Raw genomic sequence first — 22,742 nt, 5'->3', positions numbered from 1 at the left:
GTTTAGAAAAGCGCTTCTGTTCGTATTCCAGTCAGGAACCTCTCATATCATTGAAAAGTCATCAGAAAATGTAATGTTTCTATATTCACAGAAAATAAAATAGGATGTTCATATTCCAGTCAGGAACCTCTCATATCATTAAAAAAGTAATCAGAAAATGTAATATTTCTATGTTCACAGAAAATAAAATAGGATCAGATAAACACAAAATAGCATCTGACAGGACTTCAACATTAGTCTCTATATATTTTGGAACTATCAATAATCATATTCCTTTTGACCACTAATAATATAAATCTAAGTTTCTCTTATGTAAAATGAGAAGAGAAAGTTTTTTTCCTAAGGTTTTCTCTAGCTTTAAAATTATCATATTCTATGATAGTTCTTAGGTCTTAATGAATTTTTTTCTACTCAAAGTTCCTGTATATACTTCTCATATATACTTTTATTTCAATAAATAATTAAGAAAATTCTATGCTTATTGGAGATTAAATTTACCTAAGAAGAAAAAATCTTTACTTCAATGTCTTAACAACTTAATTGAGTAAAAAATTATTTTAATAATACAAACCAGAAAGAGCTACACAACAAAATAGAGATATAAAAATATTGGGACACTGACAAAGAACAATTGATATTCGATTTGGCTATCTTCTAGAACTCTGAGGGGGGTTTCTTCTTTTGTTTCCTTCATCTTGCATTCTTTTTTATATTTTCTCAAAATGTGATCTTATAAATAAAATCTGTAGTAGGTTAGTTCTCTATGCTATATTTTCAAATTCCTTAAACTATGCCATATTTAGTGCATGAAAGAAATTGATTTACAGTTTCAGTTTCATATTAACATAAACAATTCAAGAAACATTGTGCTTTTAAAAATATCTAAACTTGTGACTTTTATGCTGTAGCATTTATTCCATAATTTGCAAAAAAAAAAGAACATTTTTCAAGTGTTTATCAGTCACACTTAAGTGGTTTCTAGCTTTTGTTTTGATGAAGAAACGATGAAAATCCAATCTCAATACAATGTGTAGATTCAAGAGAACAATTTCCATTAGTTTCTTCTCCTGCTGTGGAAATGGAATGTGGCTTATTTATTTATGGAAAACTTGTATAGGTTTACTATGTGCCACTCAGAGCTTTAAAAATATTCAGGTTTTATTTATTTACTTGTTGGTTTATTTATTTTTTGTAGTGCTGGGGATTGAACCCAGGGCCTTGTACATAGAAGGCAAGCACTCTACCAACTGAGCTATATTCCTAGAACTATATTCAGTCTTTTAAAGCCTCATCTCTACTTTGTGAGTAGACACTACTCTTACCATCATTTTACAATGAGAAAACAAGACAAGAAAGATTCAGTTACTTGTCCAACATCACCACGGTAAGGGCTGAAGTTGGGATTCGTATTCAGACCCTATGGCTAAAGAATCTGTGCTCTAAATACCATGCAACGGGTATGAAAGAAATTTGGCAATTTACTAAATACTTGTACGTGGTTAACAGGCATCCAGGTAAAGAATAAATAGATTCATGTCCAGTTCTTTGACACAAAAAAGTTATCCAAGAGAAAAATAGCCACCAGAATATATTAAACTGTTGGGATGGTCATTTCTATATTTTCTAAAACCTTTCTGTTAGGAAGCAAACAGACCAAAATTTCCTTTCAAACTAGTTGTTTTACATATAAAAACAGATAAATTTAGTACGGACATCAGTGTACTTTCAGACTAGTTACTTAGAACAGGAATGAAGTTTAAGAGTGTGACTATTCTTAAAAACATGCTCAAAGAAAGACAAACACTAGCTTCTAAGTCATTGATTTTATTACTATTTTAGATGTAAAGAAAATCACACAGCTTTCCATGTTCCAGAAATGAAGTAAGCATCTGGCCACGGGAGAGTCGCTGTACTCCAGTTTGGAAATAAAGGGCATGTGTTTGGTAACAGTTTCTTCAAAAGAATTACAGAAAAGACAGCGATGATTTAGAAACTATCCTCTAAGGAAATTTATCATGCTCTTTGCAGGAGACAAAACAGCCTTCAATTTTGTATGCAAATTCTTGTCAGCAAGTACATTATGGTGTAATAGACAATATATGATCATGCTATGAAATTGTTTTTGTTTGGATTTTTTTGTTTTTTTTTTGTTGTTGTTGTTGTTTTGTTTTGACATTGGTAAAGATATTCTTGATTTGGTTTTCTTCAGATCCAGGTAGGCACATTATTAGTGTGAAGACTGATTTACTTACCTGAGTGTTATAGGTACAAAACTTTTTGTTTTTGACTAGATAAAACCACATTGCCTTTTTGTTACTTGCTTCGTGTCACAGGACAGACCTCCTTTTATATGAATTGTTTTGCAAAGTGAGTTATTAGTCATTCTAATCCCATTTATGTAATAATTTATCATGAACCTACTATCTTATATCTTGGATCCTAGACCTACTATTGTATTTCACTGACCTATATATGTATTGACAAGGAATAGATCTTTTAAAAAATATTATAGATTTCTAACCTTTGTATATTTGGTAAAACAGATTGGCGTTTGTCTTAGTCTTCTTACACTGCCATAACACAAAACCATAGACTAAGGATTTAAAAAACACATTTATTCTCTCACAGTTTGTTTTAGTCAGCTCTCTTGTTGCTGTGACCAAAAAGACCTCACAAAAACAATTAGAGGGAGAAAAGTTTATTTGGGGGCTCATTGTTTCTGAGGTCTCAGTCCATAGACTGCTGGCTCCATTTCTTGGGCCATAAAGTGAGGCAGAACATCAAGGCAGAAGTTTGGGGGAGAAAAGTGGCTCAGGACATGGCAAGGAAGCAGAGAGAGCGAACTCCACTCAACAAGATCAAAATATATACCCAAAGGCAGTCCCTAGGGACCCACCTCCTCCAGCCACACTGTAGCTTCCTGCAGTTACCACTTAGTTAATCCCCTGTCAGGGGATTAATTCAGTGACTGGATTAAGGCTCTCATAACTCAATCATTTAACCTCTAAACCTTGCCTGTCCCACACATGAGCTTTTGGGTGACACCTCACATCTAAACTATAACACTGTTCCAGAGAGTGGGAAGTCCAAGATCAAGGTCTGGCAGTGCTTAGTCTCTGGTGAGGGTATTTTCCAGGGTGCAGGCAAACATGTTCTCACGTGACCCTCACTTGCAGGGGAGAGTAGGCTCTCTGTTGTCTCTACCTATAAGAACACTAATCCCATAAGGCTAGAGCCTCACATTCATCTCTTCATCTACCTCTAAATCTTAACATGCCTCAACAAGACTCCTAAAGTACAAGAAGTAAAATCAATAATCGAGAAATGAGATGGTATCAAACCAAAAACTAAAAAGCTTCTTCACGGCAAAGCAAACAATCAAGAACATGAAGAGAGAGCCTACAGAATAGGAGAAAATCTTTGCCACCTGCATCTCAGATGGAGGATTAATTTCCAGGACATACAAAGAGCTCAAAAAACTTAACACCAAAAACCAAATAACCCAATCAACAAATGAGAAAAGGAACTGAACAGGCACTCACAGAAGAAGAAATAATAATGGTCAACAAATAAATGAAAACATTCAATATCTCTAACAATTAAATAAATGCAAATTAAAACTCCACTGAGATTCCATTTCACTCCACCCAGAATGGCAATTATCAAAAATACAAGCAATAATAAGTGCTGAGGAGGATATGGGAGAAAAGGTACACTTATACATTTTGCTGGGTGGAATTGCAAACTGGTGCAACTACTCTGGAAAACTTAGAATGGAACCACCAGTTGACCCAGTTATCCCCTCCTCGGTATATATATCCAAAAGGCTTAAAATTATCATACTACAGTGATACGGCCACATCTATGTTTATAGCAGCTCAATTCACAATAGCTAAACTATGGAACCAACCTTGGTACCCTTCAATATATGAATGGCTAAAGAAAATGTAGTATAAATGCACAAGGGATATTACTCAGCTATAAAGAAGAGTTAAATTATGGCATTTTCTGGTAAAGGGATGGAACTGGAGACTATCATGCTAAGTAAAATAAGCAAATCACCCCAAAACCAAATGCCAAATGTTCTTTCAGATATGCAGATGCTAAAAATAGAAGTTCCTTGGATTAGACAAAGGGGAATAAGGGAAGGGAGGGAGAATGGGAATAGGAAGAGAGTAGAATGAATTGGACATAACTTTCTTATGTGCATACATGAATACATGACCAGTGAAATTCCACATCAAGTACAACTGCAAGAGTGGGATCCTAATTAGAATAAGTTATACTTTGTGCATGTATAATATGTCAAAGTATATTCTAGTGTTACATTTTCTATTCTATTTTTTACTTTAAAAGGAATTTTAAAAATCCTAACACAAATACAAATAACCCTCAAAAACATCACATTGTGTTTAGAGCTTCAATGTATGGTTTTGAGATGGAGTGTAATCATTCAGTTCATAAAAGGGGTAATCTTTTATTAAAAACAGATTTTTGCTGTTTGTTCATTTCTATGGATGAAATCTAGATTCACAGACTTACCTATGAATGAAGTTGTATTATTATGTTTTTCTTCATATGTCAAGCTTTAATCTTTTTGGGAACAAGGTCTACTTTATAAACAACTGCATCATATTGGGGAATATGGACCTCAACTTATTTTTCTGAAATATTTTTATGTTTTTCCACCCTAAGTTTATTTGAAAGTATTAGAAAAAGATATTTAAATTCAATAATGACATCTCAGGCATAAGTTAAGCCCACCTATAAGATGGTAGGAAATGTATAGTTTTTGCCTCATCTCAAGAAATTCAGTACTCATTCCTGTATAAATTCTTTTTAGTTCCAAAAAAGAAGAAATCTGAATGGTTTTATAGCTGAAGAACAAAGAGATACTTTGCTCTCATACCTACTGGAACATAAAGGTTTACATACAAAATGAAAATGGCAATAACCAGTTTAAAGTAGTACAGGCAGCAAGGGCATAATACTGATACTCGAGCTGTAACTCAGTATACTTGGGGTGTATTATTTTGGAATCTTGCGTAAGGAAAAGAGGTTCATTAGCTTCTAACATCGTTGAGTCATGGTTGAAACCATTCGAGTCACTTCATTAAATTTCTCTCCACAAAGATTTTGGCCTGGTTTATTGTGTTTTCCAGACATAATGGGCCTATGGTGGGAATTATAACACTGAGTCATGGACAATGCTGACTATTTTAGCTCACCAAGAGCACATATGAAAGTGTTCACCATGCAGGAGTATGCACAGACTCTAAACTATGTCTGTGGCTTTAAATCTTCTTTTATTAGATGTTATTGCCTTTTCTAAAGGATCCAGGGCTGGAATTCATACTGTTCTCAAGTAGCAAAAAAGAATGCAAACAACACCATAAGATAAAGAAAAACTGGCACTCTCTGTAACATTTTTTTCTTTCTGTACAGTTCCACCAATTAATGTATGGAACTGTATTGATGTAAGTGTTGAACAAGCCAAGTCAAATTTATTCTTGCATTAAATATTTTAAAAACACTTAAAAGTCCTTTCCTTTCTGCTTCATGTTTTTGAAACTCTGTAGCAGATGTCTCAGAATCTTTACTAGTGAAAATATTAAGATATTTCTTCAGTGAAAACCAGAGGGAGAGACAGAGAAACAGACTAAAATATGTCAGAGCAACCTCCAGAAACTCTAAGAGTATAAGTTTCTTTGTTTATTTATGAAAATATATTTATTCACAGACTGATTCTTCATTTAACTTAAATACCACCAGAGGTATCAAGCATTCTTTATCTAACTTCAGATTTATAGGACAATCAAATTAACTTATAAGTCAAATTGATTAGTTTGCATATAGTGTCAATTTTATCATTGTTTGTTACAGTAAAAATTGCATCACTCTATGAGTTTAGGTCCATGTTGAGGGCACTGAACTAAAACCATTCACATTCATCCTTTAATTTTATTTCCCAAGAACATGTGCCTCCTAAGGGATAATAGCATCGTAAGAAGTAGCTCATTCTTACCAGAACATTGATGGTCACCTGAGCAGTAGCCCTTCTTTGTCTGAAGGGGTCAGGAATGGCATCGTGGTCCAAGTCTGCAATCCTGACGGTTATCTTATACTGTGACTCCACTTCCCTGTCTAGTGAATCTAGTAGCTTTATCATGCCTGACACGAAAATAATGGGAAACTTGTTACCCCAGTATTACCAAACATCCTCAATGTATGCTGAATTATGAACTATATAAATGAAATATAATCATTACAATAACAAATGGAAATTAACTAGTACAAAACAATGTAGTTATACATTCATTTTTCCAAAGCATAATTTTGCAGCCAAATCACAACAGATGTTAATTCATAGTCTTTTAGTCGCATTATTAGGTATATAGGACATACAAGCACACAGACTTTCTGGAGTTCAATATTTCAAAGATCAGATCATCCATACTTTCCTTACAGTACCTGAGAATTTACAGATACATGTCACACATCAAGGTGAAGACAGCATAATTCAAGAGAGAGTTTATTGAAGATGGTCTAATTCTCACCATTTCTATATAAAATAGATTCCAAATGAGCACATGTGACCTCTTTGTTTTTATTACTGATTGATGTGTTTTTACAATACCTGTATCTGGTTCAATGTAAAATTTGGGAGGAGTTCCCACATTGCCTCCAACAATGGTATATTTTAAGTTGTTAAATGGCCAGTCTGCATCTGTAAATGTAATTTTTCCAACTAGTGCATCAACTGGACTATTTTCAAATATAGTGAAGGTAACCGATGTAGTTCCAACTGGATTCAGTTCATTTATGCGACTCACCCTAACAATGATTGTAAGAATAGCTATGGAAAAAAAATGTACATAAAAAACATAGTTAGGGTAATCATGTCTCTGATATTCTTTATTTTCCTTTTCTGTTTTACTAATACCTTAAATATTAAATATTTGGATTCCAAATCATATTTATGTTGATGTTTCATTATTAAATTTTACCTTTTAAATCATAGAGCATTTAAAGCTAAATTTAGATTAAAATACTTTATTAACTGCTTTTGAACACCTGTCAAAACAATGTGTTCTATAGTATGATTATACTAATCATGTATTCTAAATTAAAAATCACAGTTTATCATGGACAACATAGTGTCCAATGATTGGAATATGATTAAATTATTCCATCCTGACAATATAGTCAATAATAAACAAAATGCAATTTACTCTGAGAATCTGAATATTAGTATTTTCTCTAATGCAGAATTTAAAAAAATTCTTTGGAAATCTTTCAAATACACAAAGATTACAGAAAAGGTTCATCTTTGACATCATCTTCAAATAACTGCAAATTTCTATATGACACATTTGAACATTATTATCTAACCTGGTTCCAGTTTTAATTTAGTCTTCTGGGTTATAAATAGTAGTACATATGCAGTAAATAAATTAATATAATATCAATCTATATGCTTTAATGCAACAGATAATAGGAAGATTTTAAATATAAAATACTAAGAAAAATACTAGGCATTTTATGTAACTCAATTTATTTAATATTTCAATTTGTTAACTTCTTACTTGAGAGTGCAGGACTTCCTTCATCAGAAACTCTCACAAACAATGTATATTTGAAGTGCATTCCTGCAAAAATAGCATTATCAAAATCTAAATGTGTAGATCCAATCTGTAGGTGAAAAATATGAACAACAACAATTTTGATTAAACATCTATTTTTCAACTACATGAATCCAAAGCTAAGAGATGTGACAAATAAGTGAAAAATGAGGATGTACAGAGTACTGTGCAATAGAAATAGAATATGGGCCACAAGCACAAGTTGCATGTGTGATTTTAACTTTTCTAGAATCCCATTTAAAAATTAAAAACAAGTGAAATTAACTTTAATAAAGATTCTTATTTAATCAAACATATACAAAATACTGTCATATCAACATGTAATCAACATCAAAAATATTGGAGATGTTGACATTTGTTTGTTAGTACTAATTCTGTGAAATCCATGACTTATTTCACAATTGCAGCCTATTTTCATTTGAATAAACCACATTTCTGGAATTCCAAGGCATACATAGCTATAGGCTTCTATAAATTTATTTAAATTAATATTATTACATATTTGGGTAGTTTATATTCTTAAGTTATATTGTCAAGTATAATAACAGCAAAACTAGGGTATTATATTTTATGTTCTTTTGTTTTCACTGATTCATTTACTATAGGTTTCCCCATTTCCCACAATCTCTTCATAAACACAGATGATCTCCAAATTACCATGGTTAAACTTACAATAGTTTTCTAGTAGTGCCAAAATGATGTGTATTTAGTAGAAATGTACTTCAAGTTTTGAATCTTGATTCCTGGGCTAGTGATTAGTAGTATGATATTCTCTTTTGAGTCTGGGCAATGGCAGTTAACTATAGCTCTGTCAGCTACACCTATCATGAGGGGAACCAATCAATTTTCTGCAGTGTTCTGTGTTGATAAGCTGTGATGTTCTTTAGGGTTAGTTATTACATGCATTTTCAACTTACAACATTTACAATTTACGATGAGTTTAATCTGAACATAACCCCATTATAAGTCGAGAAGCATCTGTAGTTACTATGTTATGTATTTAAGATTTGTTAAAAGAAGCTGTCATGACTTTCTTAGCATTCTTTCAAAATGAATTAGATCTGGGTTAGTATTAGTGGGAATAATCTCCCAGAAGTAAGCTTTGAATTGCAAGCTTCAAAATCATGCAAAAACAGAACTTGAGACTGACTCTGTGGGAGAGGTCAAAGCATCTCATATTTTTGCTCTTTCCCTTTACTCTCCAGGGAAGGATGTGCAGGAAAGGCATGATGTTTTCAGGATCTTTAACAATGTTAAATGTAAGGGGCAATCTGAGAGTCTTCCCTCCACAGCTCGTGCATAATCACACAATCCTCTGGGTGGTCATAGAATAGACTAGATGTGAGACCATCTAAGGGAAGAATGGAAATAATAGGATTGCATTCTGTGCCTCCAAGCTTTTCTGAGGTCCTTTTTGTGCGTCAGCCACATCCACATTAACTATTTCTCAAACCAGTCAGCATTCTTAGGCAGGGGAGTTATGTGTAGCAATTAAGTGATTAGTTGGGACAGAAAAGCATAGAAGAATAGCATTGTTTAAGATTCTGGGTTTCAAGAATTTGAGAAATTAGGGACTGTAAATAAGTCAAGTGGGAGAAAAAAATAATTTCTTTGTGCATGAAGGAGAATATTAGGTGGTCTATAAGGTCCTTTTCAATGTTAAAATTCTGTAGTCTGCATTCTAAGTGGCCAAAGGAAGGTAACATAAAGAACGGCAATGGCACTGAACCAGGTATCAGTCAGAAAGCTAGTAATTCACCCTGGTAATTGTCCTCCAAAATTACTACATGCTTTTTCTCACCCTGTTTATGCTATGGAAATATGGAAAATAGAAATAAATTGAACATTGAGAAAAACTACAACTACTATAAGAAGATAATCAAAGGCACACACAAATAAATATGAATAAATAAATATAACATGGCAGAGCCCTACAGAAATATTACTGGGAGAGTTAATATTCCACATGGTAAAAAAAAAAAAAAAGTTAATTGACTCCTTGCTAACTTCCAAACCACAAAATTAATGTCTGTTTTTCCAACAATTTAGGTATGAAGGTCATTGGTTAAAATATTTATAGGAAAATATCCTATATCATATTATGCTTGAATACATCATACAAATCAATAAGGAAAATAAAGCAATAATGGATAAATACATGTTCATCCTGTTCATTCAAGTACCCTGTCCAAATACTTGCTGTTTCTTCACACAATGGTGAATATATAAAAAGATCTACAATCTTATTACCAAACAAGCTAAACATCGTAATATGTATGAGAATAGCAGATATTGAAATAAGGCACTGAAGAAGAACCATGCTTAAACATTACTGATGAGAGTTCAAGCTGATACAACCAACCAATATGGAAAACAACTTGATACTACTTCATGAAATTAAATGATATAACCTAGAGTACATGTTGCATGAAAGAACCAAAGGAAATGCATAATAATATTCATAATAATATTACACATAATAAGCAAAAATTGGAACTTCAAACTTGCATTTTTGGGAGAAAGACTAGAATCACCCAATAGAATATTAAAGAATAATATGGAACATTATAATAATCATATTGATTGATATGACCCATATAGAGACAGTCATTAGAAGCACAACATAAATATCAAGTTACGAATCTGCATATATTATATCATTTCTTTTAAAGCTTTTCAATATAGTTCAGGAATACATACATGGTTGATAAAACTAAATTCCTCAAGGTAGTAACAAACACAAAATTCAATATACTTATTTTCTCAGGAAGACAAGTGACAGGGCTCCCTGGCTACTAAGCTATGCTGCCGGCCTATGGGTCCCTGCCCAGAACTGGCAAAGGAGTAGTGGAGCTGCAAAGTGGCAGCCCAGATGGGCCCGGCTGAAGGAGTAAGCACTGCCCCCGACCACGCAGGCATGGTGGGCCTGAGGCACTGTGAGGCATGGCTTGCCAAACTATCATCCTTCAGCCAGGCCTCGGCATAATACTGGTACCCTGCTGCAGGAGCCTACTCCACACAGTTTGCCCAGAACCTGCAAACATGGAACACCCCAGGACCTCAACCTGAGGCTTCCTGACTGGTGGCAAGAAAATGGAAGGGAGGCTGACCTGAATGGAAATCGGGGCTCAAGAGCTGACCAATAGCATTTGTGATTCCAAACCTTAATTAGCATCAACTTAGACCAATTACATTGGTACTCTTTTCAAACCATAATTAACATAAGTTTGGACCAATAGCAGTGGCCCAAAAACTATATAAACACCTAAACTAGTACAGTTGGAGCAAGAAAACCTGCTTTCAGATCCTTTCTGGCGCTGCTGGAGTTCTGTTCCTGTTTCTAACTATCAGTTAAATCCTGCTCTTACACTCACTCATTCTGGTCTGAGCATTTCACAAGACAAGAACCCAGAAAGAAGAAGAAATTGAAGGTAAGTCTCTGGGGTCTGCTACAACATTGGAGGGCATGGCCAGATATTAAGAGCTGTAACACTTCTTGGCTGCAGAGACCCGCAATCTTAGCAGACCCCATCCACCAACTGCCAGAGAATGAGTTTCCTCTCAAAATGCCAGTTTCACAAGGAGAAGGGTGGGAACAGGTAAATTGGTGTTAGTGATTTTGTAATTCTGAAGTGCAGGGATGAATTCAGTGATTCATTTCATTACTATTCTGCATAATTTGCAAATCTGTTAATTATGTTATCTTAAAAATATCAGATCATCCTTAGACAATAATAATTAAGAATGGAATGACTAACAAAATACATAGGATGGGGTGATTTTTCACATCAATGTCCATTAAACAGAAATAACCTAATAAAATACAAGACTAACAATACTGACTTAGAGAAATATTCATTTCATTACCTTACTTAAAAGTTAAATCTATTGCATATGAAATCATTTGGATTAATTAAATAGTAATTCACTGTTAAACATTAAAATTATACATTTATTCCTGGTATCCTGGTGAAAATCATTCCTTAATTAATTGAGATAAATTTAAGTTAATATACACTAGTCTACTCGAGCTTTAATCATTATTTTAAAATAAAGTTTTGATGCTTATTATAAATACACATTTTGAATGACTGCTAGAGCTGTTTCTCCTCTTAATATAATAAATGCCAAAGGATGGTAAAAAGAACTAATCACCTCTACTTCTACATTTTAAAAAACTCAAGTTCTAAATTGTAGTCTTTTGTGAGTTTAAAACTTAAGCATTTTTGGAAAACTAAATAGGTTTTCTTTCTATATTCTGCTAATAGATGTTTAATTCACTAAGCATTAAAATTGTCTTTCTTTTTACAAACTGGCTTTTCTTCCTTTGCTGCTATAGCAAGATTAGCATGTTTACCGTCTTAATAACCCTTTTTGAATTTAATATCCCATTTAAGAAAACTGCAATTATATTCAATCCAGTCATATAGTAATTGGGAGAAAAAGATAAAGGGGTTATATCCCATATCAATAAGTTAATTGAAGTTAATATTCTACAATCTCCAGGGAAAGGTAGGGAAATCAATGGTTTTCATTCTGTGAATATTGAGACTGGATTTATGTTTAGTCAAAATTAGAGTATATACAATACAATAATTTTACTATTGTTTATTTGTATAATTTTGGTTGTTTTATTTGTTTCATTTTTGTTAGAGTTTTCCAAATAGGAAGAATTCAAAGATATATTACATAGTGCCATGATTTTCACCTTCCTAATTGAGAATATTTTAATACCACATTATTTTTCATTATTATCAGGATATGTATGTGTATGTATATATATACATATATATATACATGTATATATATAACAGTTTATATTAATCCATTTTAATATTCTGGTCATATAAGCAATATCTTCTTACTACAAAGAATTGTGAAAAGATAACCTTGATGCACTTGGCAGTAATTTGTTACTAAATCCTGTCAATGGCTTAAAAATGTTTTGAAATTTCAATTTTGTTTATTTATGATTCATTAATTCAGTCTTGATTAATATGTATCCAACCAGCACCAAATATGTCATACTCCTAGTTTAATAACAAACTTTCTTCTTTTACTCTAATTGGGAAAACAGAGATGAAATATGTGAGTAGTGCCAAGGTTGGAGAGCTATAAAATGCTGTGAGAAGCCAAGGAGAGGCACCTCATCCAAACATGAAAGAGAAGAAACATCAGGGATGGCTTCCTAAAAGAAATATTAATGCAAATTATGAAGGTTGTGCAAAAGGGGACATGGGAAATGGGGACACAAAAAAAAGCTAGGGTGGATTTTGAACAGTATTAAGACTGAAAGGCAGAACTGAAAGACATCACAGTATTTTAATATCATGAAAATTATTCTGTGCCTCAATCACAGTGTGGGACAGCAAGTGGTAAAGATATAGGGGTTTGTTTGAAATGCATCTTGGGTAGAAGTTCAATTTCAATGAAATCAGTATAAAAACTAAGTGAAAAAGTACTTCTTACTTATATTTCACTCATCCAGTCCATGTTGTGTTGTTCATAAGCTAATTGTTCAGATAAGCAATATTTTTATCACTGTGTTGAACACAGTACATAATTTAACTTCCTGTTCTTTTAAAAAATATATGATATAGCAACATGTAGAATGACTTTATCCTCAAAACTTACAGGAAATAAAATCTATATTTCCCCAATTGGTAAAATATTTTAGCTACTGCATATTCCAGGATATAGCAATAAGTATGCACAATTATTCTAATTATATACCAACCTCACTAGTTATTTAATATATTTATTATATATTTATTAATATATATCCAACACAATATATCCAAAACAACTCAAAGGAGTAGACAGTATTTCATCACAGAACCATTTGTTGAAGGAAATTTGTAACCTTCCTAGTTCAGTTCACAAGATTAAAATTGCATTCCATTGTTCATCTCAAAGCAAGATATGTTGTTGGCAATTTCAGGTTCAGTTGAAAATTCAGGAACAAATTCTGCCATCAGCTATTTGAACTACTGTAGTTCATTAAGAATTTAATAATAATAAAAATAAAATGTTTTTCTATTTAAGGTTAATTACAGGGTCACATTCAGAGAGCAACTTTAAAATACTTACCCTCAGTTCATTGTTTGTGAGAGTAAAGGTTTTATTTGAAAAAGTATCCATAATCAAATGATAAGTTATGTTGTTATTAGGAAGAGTTCCATCCTTATCTGTGCATGATAGAGAGACTAAAAGAGTTTCAGATGGGATGTTTTCAGGAAGTTCAATTCTGTAATGAGTAAAACACAAGAAAAAATGTGGTATAACATGTTAATCAAGATTTATGCAGATGATAATATTTAGCATAAAAGATGTTTTAAAATGTCTTCACAGTTTAAATAACAACTTTGCCAATAAGAAAATCATAGTGTTGATAAAGAATTGTATAATAAATTATCTGGCATTCTTGTTGAGGCCAAAGAAAATGAAGTATTATCATGTTGAATAAATAAGCAGCAAATTAGTAAAATATACATATTATTGAACAAAATGACAATTTGTACCCTGTAGCAGATACCATACCATTGTCTTCATTTTTAAAATAAGGAACTGAGAATTCCTTGCTATTAAATTTACAGGAGGGTGAGCTGGAGCTGTTGATTCTGACCAATATTCATATTTCCCTCTGTATGTCCCACTTATAGCTCCTGCACTTGGCTTATATGGAGTCTACTGGCAAGTGAAATGCAAAGGAAGAATGTGCATCAGCTCTAGGTAAGATAGTTACAATTTGGAGTACTTTCCACATGTTCTCCCTCCCTTCTGTCCATGTGGTGGGGAGCAAAAGGGAATAACATTGCAAAGCAAAATTACTGAACAAACTGGGATCCCTGAATCAGTGTGGAGGAGTGCCAACAGTATGGCCAACAAGCCTGCGCTGTTCTTCCCTTAAGAGGCAAGGACATGCTTATTAAATTTAGCCATTGATATGTATGTTTTAATTCATTAACAGCAATTAAGTGGAAAATATTGTGATGAGTTCAAATGACTATAATTGTGTGTTTTCCTCAGTTGTCAAAAGGTATTATTAATTTAATCATTGAAAATACCTTAGTACTAAAAAATAATGAAATAAAAGATGAATTTTTTAATTTGTTAACGTGAAGAAAGTTCTGGAAACTAAATTTTATAATATTCCTTCAATAAGAATCTATAGGCTACTAGCTGGAATAGAAAGAGAAGGGAAGCCAGGCACAGTGGCACAGGCCTGTAATCCTAGCGACTCTGGAGGGTGAGACAGGAAGATCTCAAGTTCAAAGCCAGCTTCAGCAAAAGTGAGATGCTAAGCAACTCAGTGAGACACCATCTCTAAATAAAAATACAAAATAGGGCTGGGGATGTGGCTCTGTGGTCAAGTACCCTGGAGTTCAATCCTTGGTATCGTCACCCCTTGCCAAAAAAAAAAAGTGAAAGGGAACTACTACAGAGTGTGCAGAAATATTGTTTGTTACTTCATCTTTTTTTTTTTTTTAGCAAAACAACAGGGACAAAAAGTTTACAAAGTAAAACTTGATGCTTTTTGAACCTTAAATTTATTTTTTACCTGGTACATAAAAACATGAAAATGATACATATTCATGAGTACTGTGTGATGTTTTAATATATGCATACCCTGTGCAATGTTTAAACATATCTGTCACTTCAAACATTTATCATTGTTTTGGTGAAAGCTTTTGAAATCCTTTCTTTCAGCTTTTGAAATTCACCGCATGTTACCATTATCTATAGTCACCCTGTTATGCAATAGTACACCAGTATTTATTAATTTAACTGAAACTTAGTACCTGTCAATCAGCCTTTCCTTTCTGTCCTCCCCACTGCTGCGCCAGCCTCTAATAGCCACCATTTGACTATTGACTTCTATGAGATGGTAAAGGTTTTGAATCTTGAAGTACAACAGAGCAAAGACACTTTTTTCATATTTGGATTTTTTTATTGTTTTATTACTATAAGATGATCAAGTAAATATCTGCATTTTTTCCACAAAATATTGTTTAAAATGGGAGATAAGTAATTCGAGGGCAAACTACCCAAAACCTTTCATAACATATAAAATATCATTTTTGCTTTTAAAGTGAAAATTCTGGCAAAGCAGGAGCTTCCCTTTCAACACTTACAGGACTATCTAAATTTTATTGCATATAGTTGACATTAATCCCATCCTGGTGACCTTTTGATGCTGGAAGCACACATTTTCATGGTTTCCTCAGGTTTTCCATATATGAGTTAAAAATTTGTAATCCAAAATCTGAAATGCTCCAAAATCTGATAACTTATGAGCACTTGTTTTTATACATTTTTTGAGAGCAAATAAAAGCAGATCCACTTGTTTCAATGAGGAAAAATAAAGAGAAGCTGCATATTATCTGAAAATAAGGTGAGGAATGAATGAAGGGCTTCTGCTTCCACCAGGGATGGCATGATGGTTACTCTTTATTTCTCTCTTTCATCTTTGACAAAATTTGAATCTCACATAATTGCTCCTGTAACTTACGTGTAAATATCCTGTGAGCACTGAGGTGGATTGTCATTCACATCTTGTAGTATCACTGTGAGTGACCCAGTTGTTGAATGCATCCGTTTGTTGTCATAAGCTCTAATATATAATACCCAAGACTTTGGGATGGCTACATCCTCATAATCCAAAGGATAGGCAATTGTGACCTCTCCTGAATCTAAAAGGCAAGCAAATGAAAAGGTATTCAGCATTCACAAGATGAATAATTTATGATTTAAAATAATGGCATGGATAAAATAGTTCTAGGAACAAAATAAAGGTCAGTTGTTGACCTGTTGTAGCTCCCAAGTGAGTTACATACAACTTTGGATTTGTGAAGAATGGAGGTTGGGTAAGTGACAGGAGAAGAGAGAAGCCTCCTGAGCTGTGTAGATCAGATGGTATTTCGCGGGAGGGTTGTGAGGAGTACACTGTGAAGCTTAGGCTGAGTGTGGAAAAATGAGCACAGAAATGGAGAGAGAAGATTGGGGTGGCTTGGATGTGGCTAAGTGGATGTGTGTGAAACTGTGGATAGTACACTGAGAAAAAGAACAAAAAGAAAAATTGCTATTAATTTAATTAGGAACTGTTTTTTAAATCATTTTTATTGAATCTACATTTTCAGAGCATGTAACATGTACAATACACTGTCTCCATTATAAACAGTGTTTTTTTATGCTAAATGTAAACATATACTTGATGCTTGATGTCATTTCTTTCATTGATAGCTCTCCAAGCATTTTGGATGTCTAGAGTACTTTCCCTAATGAATTCTTGAGGAAAAACTATAGGCATAATATTTCTTTATTGATTTCACCTTCTGAAAATTTTATCTGCTATCTTTATCTGTAAAGTCATTTTGCTGGATATAAATTTTCGACTCTCATTTTGTGTTTTCATGTTTCCTAAGTATGTTACTTCATTAATTGATAGAAAAAAATGTTGTAAAAAGGTTTGTTTACAGTATGATTATCATTCTCTTATAAGTGACTTAGGCTTTTTGCCTAAAGACTCAAACACTTTTCTTAACATCTAAGTTAACATCTAATAATATACTGGAATGTGTTTCAAATTTAGTCATTCTGGGTTGATTTTCCCAAGAACCTCACATTTCTCGTAATATGCAGCTTCAAATCTCTTATTATAGGAAATATATTCTTTTTCCCTGTTTTCTTAAAGTTGCAGTATAATTACACGTAATAGTGAGATGTGTTGCTACATATTCATATATGCACAAAAGATAACATTATTTGGTCAAAGTCACTCCCCAGTATTTCCCCTTTCCCTTACCTTCTTCCTCGCCCAGGCCCCTTTCCTCTATTATACTGATCTCCCTTTTTTCTTACTTTTTTTTTTCTTTATCCTCTCTAGCTTCCACATATGAGAGAAAACATAGGACTCTTGACCTTCTGAGTTGGCTTATTTCCCTTAACATAATGTTCTCAAGTTTTATGTACTTTCCTGCAAATTACATAATTTCCATTATTTTATGGCTGAATAAAACTCCATTATTATAAATATGTCACATTTTCTTTTTTAAAAATTTTTGGTTCATGTAGAATTTTATTTTTTATTATTTTTTAAAGGAGAATGGGAGAAAAGTTTATTAGGTTTGCTACTCAAAATAGTAAATATCATGGATATGGGAAATTAAGTTTAATTAAATATCTTATTCCCTCATGTATGCAAAGTAAATGAATGATTATTATATAGAATTTTTTATATTTCTTTGATAAAGGTTTTCTGAATGTTATTCTTGGCTCTTAGGCACAGGCTTTTGATCTGGTTAAAAGTTTTATGACAGTTATGAAACAAAAATTGAAAGAAAGACACATAAAGTTCTTCCTTAAAGAGTCAATTTTTTTCAAAAAAAAAAATAGATTTTTGTACTATTAATATCAAATTTTTTAATTTGTTCTATCTTATCATTATAATTAATCTTCATATAAGAAAATGAAAACCTAGGTGCTTTCCATAGTTAATTTAAAATTAAAAAACTGATACACTGATAGAAGAACAATTTCAAAATTCATAGCCATGAAAACCTACTTTATCCATTTATCCATTGATGGATACCAGGTTAGCCTCATAATTTGGCTATTGCAAAGTGTGCTAATATAAATATGGTATACATGTATTATTATAGTGTGATGATTTAAATCCTTTAGACCAAAAATTTTTATAGCTGGGTCTTTTGGTTGTTCCAGGCTGAGTTTTAAGAAACTTCTGTATTGATTTCCATAGTGGTTGTGCTAATTTACAGTCCTACCAACAGTGCGAAAGTGTTCCTTTTTCCCGCCTCCTCTCTTGCATTTATTATTATTTCTATTCTTGATGACTGCCATTCTGATTGGAGTGAGATGGAATTTTGGTATAGTCTAGGAATGTATTCTTGAATGACACTTTTATTTCTTGGGTCTGTTGCTTTTGTTTGCTTCCTCAGGAATTTGTAGAATATGATTTAAAGCATTGGCTTTTTTCTGCCTATCATCAACAGCTATAATTTTTTTTCATTTTTATTTTAAATATAATATTAGATTTTTAAATAAAAATAAACCTGTGTAGAAGGTTTTTGTTCCTGAATAATCTGAGAGTAAGTTGCTAACATAATGCCTCATCTTCTGAATTTTTTTTAGAGAGAAAGAGAGAGAGAAAGAGAGAGAGAGAGAGAGAGAGAGAGAGAGAGAGAGAGAATTTTTTTAATATTTATTTTTCAGTTTTCGGTGGACACAACATCTTCATTTTATTTTATGTGGTGCAGAGGATCGATCCAGCACCCCGTGCATGCCAGGCGAGCGCATTACCGCTTGAGCCACATCCCAGCCCCTCTTCTGAAAAATTTGATGTATATTTCCCCAAATACACATGATACAAGCATCGAAGGCAGGAAGTTAATATCAATACATTTAATTCTGAGAGTCTCATTCAAATTTCACTGATTTTCTCCATTTTTTAATAAAAAGAAGATCCAGTTCAGAATGTTACACATTGTCATGTGTTGTTAGTCAGTTTCAACTTTTTCAACTGAAAAAAAGTTGTTAAAATCTTCCCTTGAGTTTTACCACCTTAACCCTTTGAAAGATTTTTAAAAATAGCAGTTTTGGAGAATTTTCCTCAGATTAGATGAGCCCAAAGTTTTCTCAATTGATAAAGGTTTTAAAGCTTTTGATTAAATACCACAGAAGTTATACTTTATTCTGTCAGTTTGTTTTATTACTAATCATGTCCATCTTAATTACTTGACTAAGGAGGCATCTGCCAGTTTACCCCATTCCAAAGTTACTGTTTTGCCTTGTGCAAAATATATTGTGTGGAGAAGTATTTGAAACTACATAAGCATCCTCTACCTCATCAAACTGTCATGTTTATTTGCATATTTATGTCTCTGTGGACTATGGTTTCCCATTTTATTTATGGGTTTTAATATACAATAAACTTACTTATGTTTATTTATTTATTAAATATGTTTTTTTATTTGTTGATGGGCCTTTATTTTATATACTTGTATGTGGTACTGAGAATCAAACCCAGTGCATCACACATGCTAGGCAAGCACTCTTCCACTGAGCTACAACCCCAGCCCTATTTATTTTTATTGATACATAATATTCATAGATCTTTATGAGTACATTATGATAATTTGATATATGCATACAATGTTTAACAACCAAATCAGAGTAATAAATATTTTATCTACTAAAATCTTAATCATTTTTATGTTTGGGGAACTTTAATACACCTATGTTCTCATTATTTGGACATAGATCACACTGTTGTGACCAGTGATTATTCTACTGTGCTGTAGAGAGCCAGAACTAATTATTCCTACTACTTTCCTTTTGGTACCTCTTAATCTCCTTTTCATCTCCCATCCTGTGTCCTTCCAAGTCTCTTATGACCTGAGAAAATGCATTATCTATCTTTTTTGTCTCTGGCTTATTTCACTTAACAAAATGATATCTAGTTTTGTCTATGCTGTTGCAAATGACAAGATTGCAAACTCTTTTAGAATGGAATAGTATTCCATTATGAAAATATACTGCACGTACCTCATCCTTTCACCCATTGGTGGGCACCTTGGTTGATTCTATGCATGATCATTTATTTTGATATTCCAATGGTCCGAGCATTCCCAAAATAGAACCAATTTTGTTTAATTTCTTCACCTTATTGACATTCCTTGTTATTGTTTGAGTAGGTTCTTGCATGTTTGTTCATCCTATATTTTAACTGCTCTAGTCTCAAAAGGAACCATTCCTCTAAGGTGCTCTTGTAGGGAAAGAGGACCTAGAGGTCAGTATCTGCACACAAAGTATATTTTTGCTATTGTGACATTGGGGTTCTTAAACTCTTTCAATCTTATTGTAGACACAGGTACAGAATGTATGTATGTGTGTATACACATGTAGTTATGTCAATATTTGTTGTGTATTTGTGTATATTATGTATAGACACATATATACAAATATGTATATTGAAATGCATACATTCACTCTGATACCTTCAAATTTTAATTCATCCCCACCCACATGGTTTTTATTTTCTATCTTAATAATTCATTTCTCCTATAGGAGTGTCAGCCTTTCCTTAATATAGTTAGCAATCCCCCTGTATGTAAACTACTGTCCTTTCTCTGCTGCCATCTCCCTCATACCCAGTTCAAGAACCCTTCTTCCTCTCCACTTAAACTGTGACTTGCCATACCTAGCCACCCTTCCATGGATCATCTTCCCTAACCTCAGATTCTGAACCCTTACATGGTGGTCTTTCTATTGATATGGTAGACCATTTATATTTAATCCAATTATGTGTATACCCTCTTTAAAAGATGAGAAATTTTTCTTTCTTCCTCCTCCTTGCTTTATACCTAAATTGTTAGAGGCATGAACTTCTAACTTCCAGTCATGTGAGATGTACTCAGAGTTACAAGTGTCACAATCAAGCAGATTAAATTCACTACAGGTCTTCTAAAGAAATTAATCATATGAGTTTGGCTAAATTAAAACTCCTCTCCAGGAGTTATATGATAGATGGGGGTTAGGACAGTAAAACCCCAATGGGCTTATTATGCATGCAAAGTCCTAGAGGAATGTATGATATAAAAATAAATATTCAATTTATGTTAACTAGTATTCTGGTTTCCATGGGAAAGTTTACTTCTCAGAGGAAAACTATACAATAAAATCCTAGGGAATACTGTTATGGATCTGAATTGTCTGAGAGTTTCCATACTTCTGAGAAGGAAGAAATGATTACTTGTTACTTCATAGAAATATGTAAATACACTGCTAAATATTTTGAAGATGTTTTCATCCTAATAGAATGATAATCAGGCTTATTTTTAGCTAGTGAAAAATACATTATATTATACTTTCTGAAATGATTAGCCACAAAACTTTTTTTTACCTTCATTTATAGAAAATTCTTTTTGTATACCTATAAATTCATAGTGTACTGAGTCCCCTATGTCTCTATCAGTTGCTGTCAACTTGACCAGCATTGTTCCAACAGGCAGATTTTCATAAATATTTATAGGTGCATCTGGTATGTATCTGTGGGACAAAAGAGATTTTTTTTATCATTCAGTATAAACAAATGTCTCTTTTCATCTATGTCATACAACAAATATTTTAAATTTCTTTTGATACATATTTTGTAACATTTTAAAGCCACTGGCCTTAAATAATTTGTAGATTATTATGTATGTAGGGAATGCTTATATATCATAAATGATCTTATAATATTTTTTTCTTCTTCTTTTCTTTTTGTTTTTAATTTTTTTTACCTAAACTCTTTCTCCACTCCTTCCAATGACTAGTAAATTATACTTTTTCCAGATGATAAAATTCTACAAACACTCTGGCAATCACATTTTCATTTCATATGTTTGGAAATATTTCAATATCTGCAAGAACTTATTGCCCAAATTCTCTTGAACTGCCACCTTGATTCACAATATGAACATATCTCTGAGTTTTCTGTAATATTTTACATATTAAAGATAATCAGCAAGAAAATATCAAATGTTAAAATCTTTTCCCCCAAAGTATTATTTCTCTTTGTAGTGTTGAAAGCAAAGTAGAAATGGAGTTGATTTTTAATCCTTATTTAAAAAAGCAATAACAAAGAGTTCATAAAATTTTGATTTCTAATAATTTTAAGAAAATTATAATAGAAATAGTAAAACATTGATATTTTAACTGCTATTTAAAAAGTTTCAGTGATTTAATCATAGCACTTAAATATTTAGATTACTCATTGCTTACGTAAGAACAGGACTCTCATCGTTAACATTCTGGATGTTTATAGTGATGGTGCCAACACATGACTCCACAGGGAGGTTCTCCTTATTCCTAACAGCAATTACAAACTGGAAATGCTAAAATAAACAAGAGAAGAGAGTACATCTTTATTTTTTTTTCCTTGAGTACTTAAAATATGCATCTTCCCCGTCATAAAAAGTTCTTTAAAAATAAAACAGGAAAAAAAAACACTTTAAAAAGCTCTTAGCATAAAAATGTAGCACCCCAAAAACACTTTAAAATCATTTCTAGAAAAGAACATCTCTTGTATTCTCATGCAGA

The 22,742-nt window shown here is 32.7% G+C and overlaps 1 protein-coding gene across 1 annotated transcript in view; it reads right to left on the bottom strand.

Moving 5' to 3' along the window:
• LOC120891565 (cadherin-related family member 4) overlaps positions 1-22,742 on the bottom strand; it is a 143,629-nt gene that overhangs the window by 84,955 nt on the left and 35,932 nt on the right. Inside the window, exons 10-16 of the mRNA XM_040290880.2 lie at positions 22,425-22,537; positions 21,565-21,710; positions 16,156-16,336; positions 13,734-13,890; positions 7,587-7,692; positions 6,638-6,856; positions 6,026-6,171 (exon numbers count right to left, since the gene is read on the bottom strand). Coding sequence (XP_040146814.2) covers positions 6,026-6,171; positions 6,638-6,856; positions 7,587-7,692; positions 13,734-13,890; positions 16,156-16,336; positions 21,565-21,710; positions 22,425-22,537 — 1,068 coding nt within the window. The remainder of the gene's footprint in view (positions 1-6,025; positions 6,172-6,637; positions 6,857-7,586; positions 7,693-13,733; positions 13,891-16,155; positions 16,337-21,564; positions 21,711-22,424; positions 22,538-22,742) is intronic.

This window comes from Ictidomys tridecemlineatus, chromosome 2, assembly GCF_052094955.1.
Source record: "Ictidomys tridecemlineatus isolate mIctTri1 chromosome 2, mIctTri1.hap1, whole genome shotgun sequence".
Lineage (NCBI taxonomy): Eukaryota > Metazoa > Chordata > Mammalia > Rodentia > Sciuridae > Ictidomys > Ictidomys tridecemlineatus.
This window is presented reverse-complemented; position numbering and strand designations above follow the sequence as displayed.